General features: G+C 40.7%; 4 protein-coding genes across 7 annotated transcripts; 2 read left to right on the forward strand and 2 right to left on the reverse strand.

Annotated features, from left to right (window-relative positions):
• The first annotated feature begins 309 nt into the window (after positions 1-309).
• On the forward strand, positions 310-4,291 carry casp (Fas associated factor casp). The gene is made up of 14 exons (XM_018105371.3): positions 310-605; positions 855-923; positions 1,001-1,181; positions 1,252-1,392; positions 1,459-1,648; positions 1,725-1,935; positions 2,006-2,091; positions 2,156-2,277; positions 2,339-2,484; positions 2,548-2,702; positions 2,773-2,921; positions 2,986-3,260; positions 3,348-3,467; positions 3,526-4,291. The coding sequence occupies exons 1-14, from the start codon at positions 561-563 to the stop codon at positions 3,685-3,687; spliced, it is 2,052 nt and encodes a 683-aa protein (XP_017960860.1). The 5' UTR covers positions 310-560; the 3' UTR covers positions 3,688-4,291.
• LOC108654226 (ferric reductase 1) lies at positions 4,233-15,719 on the reverse strand. 4 transcript variants are annotated; one of them, XM_018105373.3, is made up of 8 exons: positions 15,592-15,719; positions 6,513-7,010; positions 6,082-6,437; positions 5,863-6,014; positions 5,174-5,795; positions 5,000-5,112; positions 4,624-4,779; positions 4,233-4,554 (listed from the first exon to the last, which is right to left on the reverse strand). In XM_018105373.3, the coding sequence occupies exons 2-8, from the start codon at positions 6,998-7,000 to the stop codon at positions 4,441-4,443; spliced, it is 2,001 nt and encodes a 666-aa protein (XP_017960862.1). In that variant the 5' UTR covers positions 7,001-7,010; positions 15,592-15,719; the 3' UTR covers positions 4,233-4,440. The 4 variants fall into 4 exon arrangements, with proteins under 4 accessions (XP_017960862.1, XP_017960861.2, XP_030240232.1 ...); XM_018105372.2 differs by having other exon boundaries at positions 6,513-7,028; positions 15,623-15,713; XM_030384372.2 differs by lacking the exon at positions 15,592-15,719 and adding an exon at positions 14,570-15,517.
• A 92-nt stretch (positions 15,720-15,811) lies between these two features.
• On the forward strand, positions 15,812-16,886 carry EMC7 (ER membrane protein complex subunit 7). The gene is made up of 3 exons (XM_018105383.2): positions 15,812-16,401; positions 16,473-16,601; positions 16,665-16,886. Exons 1-3 carry the CDS (start codon positions 15,925-15,927, stop codon positions 16,782-16,784), a joined length of 726 nt encoding a protein of 241 aa, XP_017960872.1. The 5' UTR covers positions 15,812-15,924; the 3' UTR covers positions 16,785-16,886.
• Positions 16,874-18,091, reverse strand: Rrp42 (exosome complex component Rrp42). The gene is made up of 5 exons (XM_018105382.3): positions 17,952-18,091; positions 17,696-17,892; positions 17,472-17,637; positions 17,133-17,421; positions 16,874-17,075 (listed from the first exon to the last, which is right to left on the reverse strand). The coding sequence occupies exons 1-5, from the start codon at positions 18,006-18,008 to the stop codon at positions 16,894-16,896; spliced, it is 891 nt and encodes a 296-aa protein (XP_017960871.1). The 5' UTR covers positions 18,009-18,091; the 3' UTR covers positions 16,874-16,893.
• Between the last annotated feature and the right edge of the window lie 24 nt (positions 18,092-18,115).

The following is an 18,115-nucleotide window of genomic DNA, read 5'->3' on the forward strand; positions in this document are numbered from 1 at the left end:
ATCAAAACAACTTATTTCGGCTTAAGTCATTAATAATCATTTACCACTGCTCTTATAACATTTCAAAAAATCGCGCCCTAACTATCGTAAAAATGTACATCGAAAGTAAACAAGTAGAAAAAATTGTTATCGATGACCTGTTACCATCACGAAATTACTGCTGGTGGGTACGCAGCTCAGCTGTGCAAAACTGGCAAAACTCAAAAGCAATAACATTTGCTTTGAACAGTAACATATATATTAACGTCAGAATATAGTGGAATCTATGCAAGCTTTTTGATTAAATGTGTGTTGAAAAATAAAAACTAAAATATACGCGAATACAACGAAAAAATTGTTTAAAACAACTTGTTTTATGTGCCGACCAAATACACATATTTTAGTAGCATTCGCCAAGCTGTTTTTACGAGCAGCGTACCATATGTAAAGTTTACAGTCTCATACATGTGTTAACATTGCGTTAACAGGCGAATGTTTTTTACATCAGACTGTCTTTTGTCTTTTCTTTGTGAAAATTAGTAGTACTTTAGTTTTATTCGAAATACTAATTAAATACACTAATGTCGGACAACCAGGACAAAGAAGAAACATTGGCCAGTTTCCAGGTAAGAAATGCAGCATCGATTAACCACCAGACGCAGCAAACTTCTGTTATTATTTGTGGCCCAAACGAGTGCTGAGTGCGCACATTTCCAATGCGTATGTTGTGTGTGTCTCACTCTGTGTGTGTGTGTGTGCAAGTAAGGGGGTGCGCGTATGTGTGTGTGCTTATGTGCCTATGTGTAGGTGTCTGCGTCTTGGACTTGCAATCAGTTTGAATGCAAACAAAACTAAATTGTAATTCAATGTCACAGATCATAACTGGAATAGAGGATGTTGGCGAGGCCTTCTCCCACCTGGAGTCGTCCAATTGGGATCTAGTGGTAAGTGCGTCATACAGTATACAAATGCGTACCAATTTAATTGCGTTGTTTGTTGTCTCGTTTCGGTCATGTTTTAGGAGGCACTCAGCCGTGTCATGCCCCACGATGATGCCCCACTGGCCAATCCTATACATACGCCGGAGCCCTCAGCGCCAGATCCGGTAGCGGTCGCCTCAGCACCATCAAATTCCAATGGCTTCAGGTCATTCAATTTCGAGGAGCAACCTGGACCCTCGCAAGGTGCCCGCTTGTTTCCAAGTGAGTAAACCTGTGAATTTGCCATGGTAAATTGCTCTCTACATATATATTTGTATGTCTCCCATTATAGCCTCACAAATGCTGGCCCAGCTGACATCGAGCATTAACTTGGATCCACCCAGGCAGAATAATAACCAAAATCTCCTAACATTCAATATACACTTCAACCAACAACTCTATAAGATTTGCATGCAACCAAACGCAACCATAGGTAAATGATTATCTACTTGTTCCTAATGGAATAGTAATAATTGGATTTCCCTTCCATCTCTGGCAGAACAATTGAAACGCAAGATCTTTGACGTAACAAATATGCCACAATGCCGCCAGGCCTTACGCGGCTGGCCGCCGTCCAGAGCAAGCGAAGCACAAATACCAGAGACGCAGTTAGGCAATTTAGATTTACCGCCCATCAGCGACCTCATACTTGTTGATCTAACCGATGATGGTTTCATGGACACAGAGCAGTAAGCTAGACACAGCTCCACAGCTCCAGTCGAACTCCAATCGATTCTCATATCTATATATATATATATTTATTAGGGATGAAGTGACACAGCGATTGGATAAAATGTACAAACTGCACATTATGGTAGAGGGCGGCACAGAGGATGGCAGGCTCACACTTAATTTTCCTGGACGCACCACCATCCATGAACTGAAAACGAATGTTTACTACATTACCAATATACCAGTTAGGCATCAGGAATGGTCCGGCTGGCCGAGCGGTTGTGATAATGATACCAATTTAGCGGTGTGTTTTGTAATACGTTTCTATATAGAGTATATATAAATTGTTTACTTTATCTATTCTCTAATCACAGCAATCGGGCATTGAACAAACGCACGAATTTGTAATACGCAACATTGCGGATCGATCGTCAAGTAATTCCAATTTGCTGGCCAACACGTAAGAAATATTCTGCTTATATTTATATGTGTAATATATATTGATCATCTGTTTCCATTTGCAGAGAAATCGTAGCTCTCGACAGCGAAAGTTCAGCTGATGAGTTTGAGGATGCCACAGACTTCAACAATTCGGAGTATATTTTCTCCGATTCGCCGCCAGTGCAGCCGCTCAACAGACATCTAAGTAAGCCCAAATCCAAACCCATGGCAACAATAATTTAACACTGTCCCTCTCTGCCTTGCAGTACCCAACAATACGAACGATGAGACGAGTGGCTCCGCACAATTTGTGGAAAACTATAAACAACGCTTTGGCGAACCACATCCCGAGTTTTATGTGGGCAGTTTAGAGAACGCGCTGCGGCTGGCCTGTCACAAGCCCGCCAAGGAGGTAATCCAACTAGTCCATTATTAAAGGTTAATCAAAAGACTTAAATTTGCTTTGCCTTTGCAGCGGAAATTGCTGGCAATTTATTTACATCACGGGGAGAGCATACTCACAAATGTATTCTGTGATCATCTCATGAAGGACGAGGCCATCATACAGACATTCAAGGCGAATTTTGTGCTCTATGGCTGGGACATGACGTACGAAAGCAACAAGGATATGTAGGCATACGAATGAAGTGGATTATGTGATTCAGATATTAATTGGCATTATGTTTTATGCATGTTCCAGGTTTCTGTCCTCATTGACGGCCTGCATTAATAGCAACGCTTCCTTAACGGCCAGAAATATTAAACTTGACAAGCTGCCCGCCATAATGCTAGTGGGCAAGAGTCGCCTCGAGGGCCGACAAACATGCGAGGTCTTATCTGTGATTCATGGTAAGTTGCCTTGGCTACACCCTCCGGAATTTTGAGTGGGATTATATCAAATTTTTGATCGCAGGCAACATTGGTCTGGTTGATTTGCAATCGCGCCTAATTGAGACAACGGTTATGTACGAGGAGCAGCTGCAGGGTGAAATACGGGAGGAGAACGAGCGTGCTGCGCGCGATCAGGTGAAAGCTGAGCAGGATATGGCATATGAGGAGACCCTACAAGCGGATATAGCCAAAGAGGCAGCTAAACGGCAAAAGGAGGCCGCGCAGGCCGCCGAACGCAAACGCATTGAATCCGAGCAGGCCGAAGAAGACGCTAGACGCGAATCCATCCGATTAGTGGTAAATAAGACAAACTGACATGCTCTATATATATATATATATATATATATACTGGCATTTACTAATTGCATATTCTTTATATGCTAGGCTACACAATCGTTACCTCAGGAGCCTGCCGAGCAAGAAACAAACATTTCCAAAATACGCGTACGAAAACCAACGGGAGAGTTTTTGGAGCGACGTTTTTTCACGCGGGACACACTGCAGGTAAGATTTAATGGATTATGTGCAAGTATATAGACTATATATATGCTTTCTTGTTCAGGATCTATTGAACTTTATAACCGCCAATGGATTTTTGATCGACGAGTACAAGGTCATCAGCAGTTGGCCGAGACGCGATTTAACGTCCATCGACGCTGGACAAACGCTGGAAACGCTCAAGCTATATCCGCAGGAAACGGTTATATTGGAGGAGCGATTTTGATTTTGATTATCAAATTAATTATGATATAATTAATTTTGATTCTGATTCTGTTCGTTTTGCGTTTAAAGCGTTCGTTCACATTACTGGGTTTAAGTTCTGCATTAATAATTGAAAAAAATTGAGTTTTGTATCTCTATGTTAACTTTAAATAGTGGAAGAATAAGAAAGAAAACAACAGCAAGATTGTAATTGAGAAACATAAAGAACATAAAATCAAATGAAATCGGCATACTTAGCATTCATCATCTAGGAGAACGGCTAACTAAGAGCAAAAGTTTTTTACAATTATAATAATACTATGAAGTAAACAAAATTGAAACTCAACGTAAAAGAAGCAGCAATAGTAGCAAAGGCTGTCAGTATATGTATGTATGTCGCCCCCTCGCGGTAATCCTACTTATCTAGGCCTCTCCTGTCACGCACACACATTCACACACACACACACACACATCCATACATATATACCACATTCTCTCTCTCCTCACTCTGTCTCTCTCTTTAAATAGAGTTAGCGTTAGCGTTAGATAAGCATTGAAGGAAACGCATTTAAGTTGGCTTGTTTTACATTATCAATAATAAATTATATACATGTACTGAAACGTTACACTCTTGCGCTTAATTTACACATAACAACATAAAACGGGAACGAATTACACATGGTATAAAAAAATAATATGTTATAAAACAATTGAGCGTAGAAGCAGAGATTGTTAAGCGCTTGTCTAATCCTAGCTGGCTGCCTGTCCGCCTGAACTACTCGAAGAGCTTCTCAATGGGCGCCAGAGCCACGAGCAGAATGAGCACCACGACGAACAGGATGAGGACCACGCTGTAGACGCCGAGGAGACCCTTGCGCAGAGCCGCATACTGTAAGAGAAGAGATGCATAAGAGAACTGTGGAGGAGAAAACCAGAGAGATAAGAGTCTTCCACTTACCGGTGCATCCATTTTGCGCTCCATGCTCATGCCGTTGCGCATGGCGTGCTGCTGATGGTGGCTCATGTCGCCCATTTGGAACGTGTTGATGCGCTGGCTCTGCTGGCGATCCGAGGCGATGCCCGATATCTGCCAATGATTAATGCACAAGTAGATCTGCATATTAATTGGACGTAGCCACTAGCTCACAGGGGCGGACGATGCATGCGATGAATTAGTATCGAAATGAATGAACATTTAACAACAATCGCTGTACAACGGTCAATGCGAGGGACGAACACACTAAATCCTACATCTATATACAGCTCTGGGGACGGATGATTGAAGGGACTCCAACCCACATAGGCGACAGCGAACACAACCAAGCCATACTTACGGAAAAGATGAGGTGGACGAGCACATGGAAGACCACAAAGCCAACCAGTATCCAGTCCATCCACTCAGGCAGCTCCGCCTTGGGCAGCTTCACAGAGAAGAAAATGGCAACAACTGCAATGGAATGGAGTTAATCAGATCATCACAGGATATACATCTCTCTATATATACTAACTGGCTAGTATGTGGGCCAGATTGCCGCCCAGCCAGTGGCCCCAGTTGAAGTAGGGACGCTTCTTGTCATTGGGGCCTGGACGGAAGAGCGCTCCTATGGGCTGTATAAAGCAAAGGATGACCGTAATCAGGCCCGTTATGGAGTGAGCATGCCAGACGGCGCGCTTCAGCTCCACCCAGATGAGAATGTAGGCGACCACGGTGAGCGTCCAGGTGGTGACCATGAGCATGCGATGCCAGGCGAACCACTGATCCTTGCCGCAGGTCTGGCTGCCCACCCACGTCTGCTTGAAGTAGCGCGCAAAGATGATGCCCAGCGAGGTGGTGCCGATCCAGGCGGCGATCATGAAGGCGCCATGCAGACGCACCAGCAGCTGACTGGAGCCGCCCACATCCTGCACCACGGCCAGATTGATGGGACTGCCCGAGGGCAGGCGGCCAATGTCGTGGTAGCCCACGCTGTTCTCCTTCAGGCCGCTGCCCGAGGCGACGAGCATGTGATAGGCGCCATTTCGCAAATCAAAGCTGCGTCCCTGCACCACAGTGAGTGGCTCGCGCTGCACCTTGCAATAGATGACGCCATCCACCAGCGATGCATTCAAAAGACGCGCCGAGTTCTGAGGCTGCAAACGAGAAGAATATATGAATATCAAATAACCGAATCCTTCCAGCTGCAGCCGCTGCACCCACCACATTGACCCGAACGGCGCTGTAGGGATTCGCCGAGGTGTAGGAGGAGTACAGATTAATGCGTCCATTCTCGGGCACACATTCCGTGGTCAGATCTTCGCCCATCTTGCCGTCGTCCGACAGACCGAGCGCCACGTAGGCGGCATTGGTGCCTGGAAGGCAAAGCAAATATTATAAGGTTTGTCACTGGGATTGGGCATCCCATCCAGCAATTCTTACCCTTGCCGGAGCGCAGCTCAAACTCATAGATGTCGCCTCGCACCGTCACCGCCGAGACGGAGGTGCAGGACTTGGTGGCCACACAGCCATTGGGAAAGCCAAAGCAGTTCTTGCTCTGGCCACAGCCATCGTAGAAGCTATCCTCGCTGGCCGCCACCGCATTGGGCGCCACAAAGCTGGGCGGCACATAGGGCGAACGGGTGCTGGCATAGTTAAAGTTGTTGTTGTTGTTGTAGTTGTTGGGTGAACTGGACGTGGGCAGTGGTGCAGCTGACGAGACATCACGTCGCACCACCTGCACGGGATTCGAGGGTATGCCTACCCAGAATTGATTGTACGACTGGGCAACTGTGGCGCTGTAGAGAGAGAGAGAGAGAGAGGGAGGGGGAGGGGGATAGTAAACATTTACCGTATTCTTGTACAGCACTTACTTGAACACCACTTGGCCGAGGAAGTCGACCGGCGACTGCCAGTCGATGCTGACCTGGGGCTTGGGTCCGGCATTGCTGTGCGTGGCCGAGTTGTTGACGGAGTTCTCGCAGTTCATCAGCTTGACGGTGCCGTCGCGACTGGGACTGAACTGGCCGACTATTTGGTAGGGTGGATTACGATTGCGCGCCTGGATCATGAAGCCGCCAAAGCTGAGGCCCGCCGGCACACCGGTCACATCGATGCGCAGCGTCTGACCCTGGCCGACGACCGAGCTGGACGTCTCGATGCTAAACGGCGAGACGCTGTTCTCTGGCAGCACCGAGCCGCCGGCATGGAACGGCAGCATTGTGTCGCACACCGTTTCCGGTGCACCTTGAGGCAGGGCCCACACCGTGTGGCAGCCGCAGCTGAGCAGCGCGGCGAGCGCAACCAGCAGCCAACAGCGTTTGCGCACCAGCAAATCCAACGCCAGCGTGGACAATGACATCTTTAAGCACCTGTCGGTTAAAGTCGGAGTGGAGACCATCATTAGTTGCTGCTCAACCTGGCGAACCGTGTCCCCTCAGTCTGAGCGACTCTGCCTTATGTCATCTACTACTACCCACTGACTCAGTGACTGACAGCCAGACAGCCATACAGACTCGCTGACTGTTTAATTACCATGGCAAATCATAATTGCATTCCGCGATGCGTGTGCTTATCGTAGCATGTACTCGCCACACACACACACATGCACAGAAAATGGATGTTTTTCTTTATCTGAACTAATTGCAAAAAATCTACATAAAGTTTGCCAACTACTTTCGTAATGGCTATTTCTTATATAAAGGCAAAAAGTGATTCCTAGCTCAACTTTGAAAAAAATAAAAGTGAAGTACAGTATTAAAAACTAAACCATTATAGCCTCATTTCCATATCCAATTTGTACAGGGTATAAAAAAAACATTTAAGCATATAGAAGATACAATAAAATATTAAAAATTAAAAAAATATATATAAACATATTTTATATATATGTGAATATGTATTTATAAATTTAAGTATATATTTATTTATTCATAAAATTATTTTATTTAATTTATTTTTTTTTTATATATATATTATTTATATAAAAATGTTTTTTTTTTGCTATTTTCTTTTAATATTTATTTTTAAATATTTTAAAAATAATAGAAGTAGTTAAAAAATTTATTAATTTTAATTAAATTTGTGCTACAAAATTCGGATATAATTATTTTCTTATATATTTATATTTATTACAATAAATATTAAAATTCTTTTCATTTAAATTATGCTTCAAGCATCTCATTTTCGATTTATTTATAAAGTTTTTTTTATTAAAATGATTTTTTTTTTTATGTATATATTACTATATATTTTTGGCATTAAAATGTTTAATTTTTTGCTATTGCTTATGCAATTTTTTTTTTTTTTTTTTAATATTTCAAAAATGATAGAGTTTAAAAATTTTTAAATTTAATTTAATTTGTGCTACAAAATTGGGATATAATTATTTTTATATATTTATATTTATTAAAATAAATATAAAAATTCTTTTCATTTAAATTATGCTTCAAGCATCTCATTTTCACTGGAATTGAACGAAATGAATGTTTCTTTTTGCCATATCAGGAACAGTGTTCTAGCTACGCAACTCACACACAATTTGTCGCAGTGCATTAAGCATATCATGAGCATATGCTACATAGACCTGATAAGGCGGCGCATGGAGATCGATGTTGCAGATAGTGTCAACTACACAGTCCGCAACTCAAAGAGAGTACGCACAGACTCACACACACATACACACATACACACACACACTCACACGTAGTCATTACATTTGGCATTAACATTTGGCTCTTTGTTTTTAGCCATGCTCCGTTGCGTATACGTAATATTTGTATACGTAGCCATTGCGATAAGCGGCTAAGTAATTAGCTTACAGCCCTATCAATTAGCCAATTACAATTATTGTTTAATTATGACTAATTGTAATATATTTAATTTTATTACGCGTTTAGTTATGCAGGTTTATGTTAGTTGGTGTTTTTAGTTCACAACTTTCGATTCCTGTCGCCCATGACTCAGAACGTGTCTTTTCCCATTGTCGTGACTAAGCTTTGCGCCCATTTGGAAAAAGTCTTAAACGCAAATTGGCCTTGAATTCGGATTAATAACCCGACAACAACACGAATTAAAACTTGACTAAGCTCAGTAAAAACTAAGCATGAAAATGTCTCAAATCTCTGCAACATAATTTGTTTGAATTAATCAAAAACTAACGAGTTTTAACCTTAATAAAAAGTCATTTCATAATATAATAAGTTGACTGTTACCATGTTTAGATTTACCAAAGACAAAAGATTGCCTAATTATACAGGTATTTGAAATATGTATAGAGCTACGGTCTTAGTTCATTTACAGATTTAGCTATAAAAAAGCTAAATTGCCATGACGCAGCCAGCTTAACAGGCAACAATTTAGCCACAGCCAACTTAACTTGGCTTCAAACTAAAGCTATGAAGCAGCTGCTAGCTTTAAAGAAAACACTATATTATTGTTAAATCCTAAATCAATATTAATAGAATCATTCATCTCTGGGTGTTTGCTTTTGCTCCGCTTGTCAATACTCTACAGACATAGATTTATGAGCTGCTAATTATTCAAATCAGAATATGTCGTAAAAATGCTTATCACCCAAATACTCTAGTTATCTGATTAGCATAACAACATTTTATCAGGCAGTTAATCTAACTGTCAAAATGATGAAAGGGGCAAAATGAATAATCTTTTGAAACATTATATTTAATTAAATATATATTAAAAACTACAAGTAACAAACTTTTCAGCAATTTCATGGCATAAACATAGCAGATAGAACTGAACCGGCCACAGCATATAATGTATTATGTGAATGGGCTAATGTTTTGGTTTTTTCCCAGCTCAATGCTGATGAGTGTTTCAGGTTTTATAGCACCTCGATCGGTGCGAGAGCATGAGCTAAGCATGTTAATTAAGCGCCTACTCATCGGACATGATGACGTCGTCGCCCCAACAACTGGCAATGGAACAGGTAGGAGCAGATCGGGGTGGAGGGGGCGAGATTTAAGAATGCGAATTGAACTTGAATTAAAAACAAATCGCATGCGCGTTAACCTTGAGCATTCGTATACACAAACGGTATACATACATATATAGGAGCATTGTATTAATACAATAATATATAGTACAACTTTTCTTAAACAAATGTTTTTTATACCCTGAACCCATTGAAAATGGGAAATCAGGGTATAATGGTTTTGTTAAAATGTATGTAACAGGCAGAAGGAGGCGTGGCAGACCCCACAAAGTATATATATTCTTGATCAGGGCGACGAGCTGAGTCGATTTAGCCCTGTCCGTCTGTCTGTCTGTCCGTCCGTCCGTCCGTCCGTCCGTCCGTCCGTCCGTCCGTCCGTCCGTCTGTCCGTATGTTTGAACGCGTCGATTTCAGAAGATACAAGAGCTAGAGACTTCAACTTTTTTTTAAAATGTCCGTATATATCACGCGGATATCGAGTTTATCACTAAAAAACGATAACTCATTCCGATACTTTTTTATCGATAAAAAACCTTATCGAAGATCACTAAAAAAATTTTATCTCCTACATCTTTCAAGCTAGAGTCTCCAAATTTAAAATGTATATTAAGACGCATGTCATACAATTTCGGTTTTTGTTAAAATTTACCCCCCACCCCCAAATCCACCCCCTCACCCTAATCTTTGTAAAAGTCGTATATCAAATACTAGAGACTTGTGCTTCGGTATACACATACATTTAAACAATATGAATACGTTCTGAAAGTTTCATTACGATCGTACGTCTAGAAATTAAATTATTCAACAAATAATTTCTCCTAATATTGCCAACACTGCAGCGCAACCCAAGCGCAATCGCCTGTATATGAGTGCGTGTGTGGGTGCTAATTATTATTGAAATATCAGTTGCTTGTAGGGTTCAGGGGATCTCGTAGTCGAGCAGTCTCGACTAGAGCTTTCTTACTTGTTTTTGTTATTGCTTTTGCGGCGGCTCGACAAATGTTAATTGAAATGCACGGATCAAAGCCACAAAACCGAGACATTCATTGTTTAACGCACATTTAAGGTAATACAAAAATATCCAAATTATTCGAAATGAAATCGAGTCGCGCTCGAATCGCATAATGGGCGTTGCTCACATTGAACTTCAGCGAAACCTTGAAAGTTAAGGCATTTTTTATGCTTATGTGCGCCGCATTTACTAGCTGATCTATCTAATGCTAGAGCAGGTGTAGCATATACAAAAACCGAATCAGTTTGAATGCCCAACATATCAATCAAGTTTGATTGAGTAGATTGAGTAGAGTCAAGTCAGTGGGAGAGCTAGACGACAGTGACCGACTAGCAGATACCCGGAACTGCAGCTGCAACAAATAATCTACTGAGTAGAGTTTATGTTTATGTTTTCATGTTTTTTATAATTAATATAATTTAATAAAATTTAATATATATGTAAGTCCTGTAAGTAGAGCAAAGTGTATGTAGTATATCGTAAATTCTATTTCTCAGGAAGGGTCGAAAGGATCGCTTATTTGTTTTCAAACATAAACACTTGACATACATAAGAATAGTACAAACGTCTGCTCATAAGCTATAAACAATGACAATCCTCAAATGCAGCGAACCCCTGCAGCGAACCCCTGCAGCGAACCTTCAGAACGGCTTCAAATGTAAAGCAGGAAGACGACCGTAAACATGTGTGCATATTTATGACAAATATGACCTTTCCAAGAACTGGTATATGAGACTAGAATTTTTAGTTATGAAAGACTGTATAGCAACAACTTCGTATGATTTCTCATACACTCAAACACGGGACGAACTCAACACATTCTACAACATATTTAAGATCTTTAAGTGAAATTAGTACCAAGTCAATAAAGTCTTCATACCAAGTCATTCATCTTACTAATCTACCTCAACCATTTCCATAACAAGACGTAGAGCTAAGCGCTAAGAGTCTAGGTCTAAATGAAAAGTCGAGACCTCGCGCAAGGCCTTGAAAGTTTACGCATTCAATGAGAAAAGATCATTCATTTAAACTGATTTAGCTAAAATATAATACATTTGAATCACAATCCCTTAGAGCTATTCAATGCATTCACTTTTGACTTTGAGGTGGCTCACGAGCCACAGCTCACGCCCCGTGGGGTCTGGAGACTTTCAGTTAAGGTCACAAAGTGAAAACTGCGAATAACAAAAATTTCACTTAACCAAAACTTAATTTATAACTATTTGGCATACAATTCTTGGCACAACTGCAACTAGTGTGTGTAGATTTCTGGGTGTGGGTGTATGTATAGGTGTGCGTGTGCCTGGGCATTGGCCTCAAAAAGAGTCCATGATGGAATTCAGCTTTTTGTTTTGAACGTGAGACCAAACTGATTAAGCGTTTGCAACTTGCAAGAAAAACAGTGAAAAGTAAGAGTGTCGCAAGGCCAAATTGAACGACTATAAAATACCCTGGGAATGAATATAATAAGGAACATACCGTGGAATTCATTTAGTCTAGAAATTAACAGACAATAGAAGTACTTATATTCTTTCTTCATATTTACATTTCATATTTCTCATTTAGATTTCACTTATACCCAATAAAAAAGAAAACCTATTTACAGGGTATTTAAGCGCAACACAATGGCACATAATGTGGGCTTATTATGGCACTTAGCGCTATGCGTGCTTAGCTGTTTATATACACCTATGTATGTTGATATAGGGGCTACACATATTGTCTATAGCTGATCCAAAAAAAAAAAAAAAACAAACGACAAGACATGACAGGCCCATGCCCTTGCTTAAAGCCAGTTTGACGCCAATCACAATGTCGTAGTTGTTCACTGACCTGAGCACTTATGCGGCAAATATACATATGTACATATATGCACACCTGTATATACCTTTATAAAGCTAAGCTTTGGAATTACATTCAGTTGACAGCTGAGCTCTAATTGGTTTCGAAAACATTCGCAATGCGCCGCGTCTCGTGTCAAAGGAAATGTTAAACATTTTTGATTTTATTTTTTTGAGGTTATGCATACATATTGTGAGGTTATGTACCCTTCCATTACTGATTATTACATTTTGAGTCATACGCAAAAAGTGTAAATGACTGAAAATACATATTTGATTGAGACGCGATACGTTGTTTTACCAAGCAAAAGGAAATGTTCCAACTGAAACCACTTCCACAAACTTTAATAACTTGTCTGGCGCTCTACTATCTTTGAGTATCTATATGGGGGCTTGTTCTGGCACTCTCTCTTTCTGTTTGTATATAGACCCCCCTCTCTCTCTCTCTCTTTCTCTGTTTGCTGTAGTCGTTTTCAGTAATTTTCAATCAATTTGCTTTGACCCCATGGCTCTGCCCCACAGGCAGGCCTGACAGCTCAGCTATACATTATTGTGACCCCTATTCATGGGGTCGTCGCGTTGGGCATTGTCCAGCTAGGCAAATGTTGGTCATTGACGCAATCTTGGCTTGGACATCGCGTGCCACAACTTACAATTGGGTTAAAAGTGAACTGAATGAAAGTTCACTTTAATAGGCCACATAACAGTGGGAAAATGGAAATGAAGCTCAGGTGAGTTGAGGTAAATATGTAAAACCCGAAGAAGATTTATCGTCTAGAGGCATATACATGCTATCCTTGATACATATACATATAGAATGAATATACAATAAATAGGGTTAAAGTAATTTGGGCAATGACTTGTGATTAATCAAATTATAGCCTAAACATGAGAAATCGAAATGTGTTTTCTGGGTTGAACAAACTTTTATAGGTGGTTATTCGATAGTGCGTTAAACAGAAATCTAATAAGCGATAACGATTACCAACTTTAGATAACGCCTTTGTAGGGTAGTCCATGCTAGTTTTATTAATGAACTAAGTAAAAGTGAAATAGTAAAATATAGTATACCCTTATACTAGAGTAGGTAAGTGAATATATCTATATAAATATATTTTTATTTAGTAGTGATTCAATGATATATGACATATATGTATGTGTATATAATGAATATATTATTTGTTAACTTATTGTAATATGATATCATATATGGAACCTGACTAATTGACTTGACATTACTTTTTCTTCTGTGTCCACAAGGTTCTTAATATACGTGCAATACCCTATACAAGTGTATATAACTTATATGACTTACCCTAATCACTTATAATAGTTTCAAAGTATTTTTATTGATTAGCTCTTGACGCTCTTTATCTTATTTCTATGCAATGCTTTCATATCATTTTTAAGTTTCTTAAGATCATTTCGTATACCCTACAATTAAAAATAGAGATCGCTATGCGTGTGGCAATTAGCTAAACTAGGCTGTGAGCTTAACAGGTGTACAATCTTCTAGCTATATACATATACATACATATATATTCACATATGTATGTCAGCACGTGCCTGCTAAAACTGGAAATACCGCTAACGATTATTGGAATTCGATTGCCATTGCAATTAGATGACGTCACATGAATACATACAGACAAATGTGCATATTGGAAGCAGAACGCAAATCAAAAAGTATGTACATATGTACATATTATACATAAATATGTTTGCATTAAAGACAATTAAAGAGTGGAGCACAGACAGTTTATGTGCCGAATTTGATTTGCTAAACAATTGGCCAAACATGTAAAGGTTTGTAAATAGAAAGCGGCTGTGATTTATCAGCAATTTAGGAATTGTGTAAAGTAACAAAAACAACGTCAACGTTGACACGACGACAAGTGTTGTGAAGTGCGTGTGTGTGTGTGTGTGTGTGTGTGTTGGGGAGTGTGCCAATTGCTAATGGAAAGCGTCACGTTCGCTTCCACTCCTCTGTTTGCTAGAGCAGAGTGCAGATAAACACGTTTGCCTTCTGCTTCTTGCACGCCCTCTCAATTGCTGTTTTTATTGCGTTGTCTAGCTTTTTGTGCATTGTGCACTTCATTTTTATTGTTACGCCTTGTTTACATCATCAAACAGCAGCGGCGCATGCGCGACACTTGACATCAGTTAACGACAGCAGCAGCAGCAACAGCATGAGCACCAGCTGCCATCAGTTTACATTATTGTCTTTTTGCATGCATTGAGCAAATACACACTTGTGTACATATCTATATGCCAACATACACACATTCATGCCTTTAGTTCGTTTCATTAATAATGTACCATTGTATTAGAATGCATTTGCCATTGAAGTGGTCTGAGAAAAATCTTTTCGCCAACCGCCGGCCGAAAAGCTGCACTGTTGCGCTGTTGCACACTTATGCATTAATTCGCCACACAAGCTCACACACATACACATATGTACACGCTATTGCCATTGAAGTAAGCTCTGCTCAAATCTTTGAGACAGCTGCTGGCCCCAGAGCTTTGTTGTTGCGTTATCGAACACTTGTGCATTCACTCACTCAACACACACACACACAAATATACACATACAGCATCATTGGCTGGCATAACTGGAAACCGGTTCCAGTACACGTTTACCGTAGCCACCGCACAACAGCATGCGACATAATTGTATAAACATAGATTTGTTGTTAGCAACTTTGTTATTGCCATCTCATATATACACATATATGTATGTATTCATTCATTGTTGTTGTTTGTCTTTTTTCGCGCGAGTCTCTCACACTCTACGCCAACTGCGACTTTGGAATTTTGTTATTTTTTTCTTCTTTTTGTAAATGAACTGAGCCGCAGGTTTGTCTTCTAAACTTGAAACAAGTTATCGGTTTATAGCACAAATTCCACAATCATTGTTTTGCGTTGGGTGCGGCTTGAAACTTATATTTTTCAAGTTTAATTTCACTTTCAAATGAAGTGCAGCAAAAGTATTTGCATATCGCATGCATGCTCTCAAAACAAAACACATGCATTACTCCATTTCACTCAGATTTTATTAGCTAGAACACGCAGCATTCAGCACTCGCACTTTTTGAAAATATTTACATAACTCAAAACGTGTTTATCAAAAAATATCCACTAACCAATTATTTATGTTAAGACTTTTCAAGTAAGTCAAAGCCAAATCACGGCCTTTTTTTATCTTTCCGTGTCTATCGCGCACAAGACTGCGCGCCTTGTATTCAAATCTGCAACTGACAATTAAATGCTCCAATTGGGCAGGCGCATGCTGTATGTGACAGAGGTGAATTCAATGCTGATGGTGAATTTCAAATACCCCATACCAATAAATGCACGCTATCGATAAATGTGGACCAGTGCTTATCGATAAGCAATGACCAGAAACATCTGATGTGTTTTTTTCTGCACCAATAAAAATTTTTCAATTAAAGTTGTCGGAAATTAACAATTAAAAAATGTGCTATAAGCTATTAATAATAGCGGCACTCATCGCCCTGAGTAGCAGCGAAGTGGTAATTGGCCAGGAGGATCTGGTTGATGAGGTATCTGGCCACTACACAATCGAGGGCAAAGTATATGCTCCCGATGTAGGACCCGGACTCGGCCAGCAGGGTCATGCGGTTGCCTTGCCCAATGGCAACAAATGGCAGGTGGACTTGTCCGTGAGCATTAACAACGGCGAGTACAAGGGATTTGTGCGCGAGGATGGACAGTTCATAATCAGCGGCGTACCCTCCGGTAGCTATGTGCTGGACGTTTATCATCCGGACATATTCTATGAGCCAGTACGCGTTGAAATCAATCCCAAGGGCAAGTTCCGTGCGCGCAAAGTGAACTACATGCAGCCAGCGCAGGTTGTCCAGGTGCCCTATCCACTCAGGATGAAGCCACTTATGAGATTCAAGTATTTCCAAACCCGCGAGCAATGGAAGGTCTGTACATCTAATTGATGACTTACTTAGAGTTAACAATCTGAGAAACTTAATATTGTTTGTACTTGTAGATTACGGACTTCCTGTTCAGCCCTATGGTGCTAATGATGGCTCTGCCCTTGTTGCTTATGCTGGTGCTGCCAAAGATGATCAACGACCCAGAGACGAAGAAGGAAATTGAAAATATGCAATTTCCTAAGGTAAGGACAATATATTAACTATATACGCTTGAAATGAATGCCATTTTTGTTCTTCCCACTCAGATGACAAATGATATGCCAGAGATTAGTGAAATGCTAACATCTTTCTTAGCGGGCAAGCAGCCTGAGCCAAAGGAGAAGAAGCCTATCACAGCCAACAAACAAACGAAAAAACGGAATTAGTATTTGTGCCGTAATCTAATTGAATTAAGCCTTAAGCAAATAGAGAAAATCCTTTCAATTCATAGTCAAATGGAGTAAATTCAATAAACTTTATAATATTAAGAGACGTTTATTTAAGAAAGCCAACTGTTTTGGGCCGTTTGGGACCCACGCGCTCCTCCTCCAACTTGAGCATCTTCACGAGGAGATTATTCAGCTGCTCACCCATGGAGAGACCAAGCTGTATGCTATTTAGCATGGTGTCCCTATGCATGGAGCCGCCTCCAGTCATGTGTGTGCCAGATAAATAAGCTACAGGCAATGAGGGTGTAAAAGAGGAAAACACTTCAATATAGTTATCGTATTTACCTTCATTGTTACGCATGGATACGGATACAACCATGCTAACAGTGCTGCAGACCTCCTCCTCGGCTGTCGGATCCACCAGGCAATAGTCACCAATTTTGCATACTGTCACAAGCAGAGGCACTGCATCAATGCCAATGCGTGTGCAATCATAGGGATTATCCGATATAATCAAATCCGTGACGCCTGCATCCAGCAATGTGGCAGTAACCCGGGGCAGCTTTGTATTGTACAGCGCTGCCTTGGCAGCCAGAGAAACGGCATCGTGCAAATTGCCACCGCATTCCAAGATCTAAAAACCAAATATTAGATAAATAATATATAAACTACTACGCAACTTACTAAAATGTCTATGTAAAGCTTCCAACATTGCTGACCCGGTATGAGGCACAAGGTACGATAATCAAAAGCAAATGGGGATTCGTAAGCATTCTGCAGTGAAAGTATCAGCTCTTGTGCCAAGTCTGAGCCACCGCGACCCTCAAATTCTGGTGTAGCATTCGCAGAGCTGGGAGAAATGAAAACGCTTAACACACAGATCTTCACTTAATATAACACACATTTACCAATCCACAAAGAACTCCAGTTTTCCAAACTCAGGCGTCAATGGATTAGGCACATCAATTTCTGTCTTAACGCCCACTAAAATATCTGTGTTTGCTAACCGTAGACGTGCCGACCCACTTGCATTGCTGACCAAGCCAGTCTCCAGTTCCATTGGGCGGTAATCACGGCGCGAACGACCATCGCAGCGGAAATCCTCCTGCAAGTATATATTAAAAATACTTTATATAAAGCATAAATAATTTGGTAAGCCCTTACCTCAACGCCATGTAAAATAAAAGTCTTCTCTGCCTCGCTTAGCGCAACGTATGCCATTTTTCATTAAAAATATATTTCAAGTCGAATCAAAACAAAGCTAACATGTGGATGAGCGATAACGATAACGATATATTGTATTTAATAATGCAAAGCTGTTACCAAAA

The sequence above is a fragment of the Drosophila navojoa genome, chromosome 5 (assembly GCF_054131105.1).
Source record: "Drosophila navojoa isolate 15081-1374.11 chromosome 5, UAZ_NAV_1.0, whole genome shotgun sequence".
Taxonomy (NCBI): domain Eukaryota; kingdom Metazoa; phylum Arthropoda; class Insecta; order Diptera; family Drosophilidae; genus Drosophila; species Drosophila navojoa.

Excerpts from the sequence above, each read along its gene's own strand:
- casp (XM_018105371.3), top strand. The coding sequence starts at position 561 with ATGTCGGACAACCAGGACAAAGAAGAAACATTGGCCAGTTTCCAG. Across the intron at positions 1,936-2,005 it reads ATAATGATACCAATTTAGCG|CAATCGGGCATTGAACAAAC; the intron begins GTGTGTTTTGTA and ends CTCTAATCACAG. Across the intron at positions 3,261-3,347 it reads GCGAATCCATCCGATTAGTG|GCTACACAATCGTTACCTCA; the intron begins GTAAATAAGACA and ends TTTATATGCTAG.
- LOC108654226 (XM_030384372.2), bottom strand. The coding sequence starts at position 14,592 with ATGCGCCGCTGCTGTTTGATGAT. Across the intron at positions 7,011-14,569 it reads CGCCGCTGCTGTTTGATGAT|GTGCTTAAAGATGTCATTGT; the intron begins GTAAACAAGGCG and ends TTTAACCGACAG. Across the intron at positions 6,015-6,081 it reads TGAGCTGCGCTCCGGCAAGG|GCACCAATGCCGCCTACGTG; the intron begins GTAAGAATTGCT and ends TTTGCCTTCCAG.
- EMC7 (XM_018105383.2), top strand. The coding sequence starts at position 15,925 with ATGTGCTATAAGCTATTAATAATAGCGGCACTCATCGCCCTGAGTAGC. Across the intron at positions 16,402-16,472 it reads AAACCCGCGAGCAATGGAAG|ATTACGGACTTCCTGTTCAG; the intron begins GTCTGTACATCT and ends TTGTACTTGTAG. Across the intron at positions 16,602-16,664 it reads AAAATATGCAATTTCCTAAG|ATGACAAATGATATGCCAGA; the intron begins GTAAGGACAATA and ends CTTCCCACTCAG.
- Rrp42 (XM_018105382.3), bottom strand. The coding sequence starts at position 18,008 with ATGGCATACGTTGCGCTAAGCGAGGCAGAGAAGACTTTTATTTTACAT. Across the intron at positions 17,638-17,695 it reads CTGGAGTTCTTTGTGGATTG|CTCTGCGAATGCTACACCAG; the intron begins GTAAATGTGTGT and ends CATTTCTCCCAG. Across the intron at positions 17,076-17,132 it reads ATCCATGCGTAACAATGAAG|CTTATTTATCTGGCACACAC; the intron begins GTAAATACGATA and ends CATTGCCTGTAG.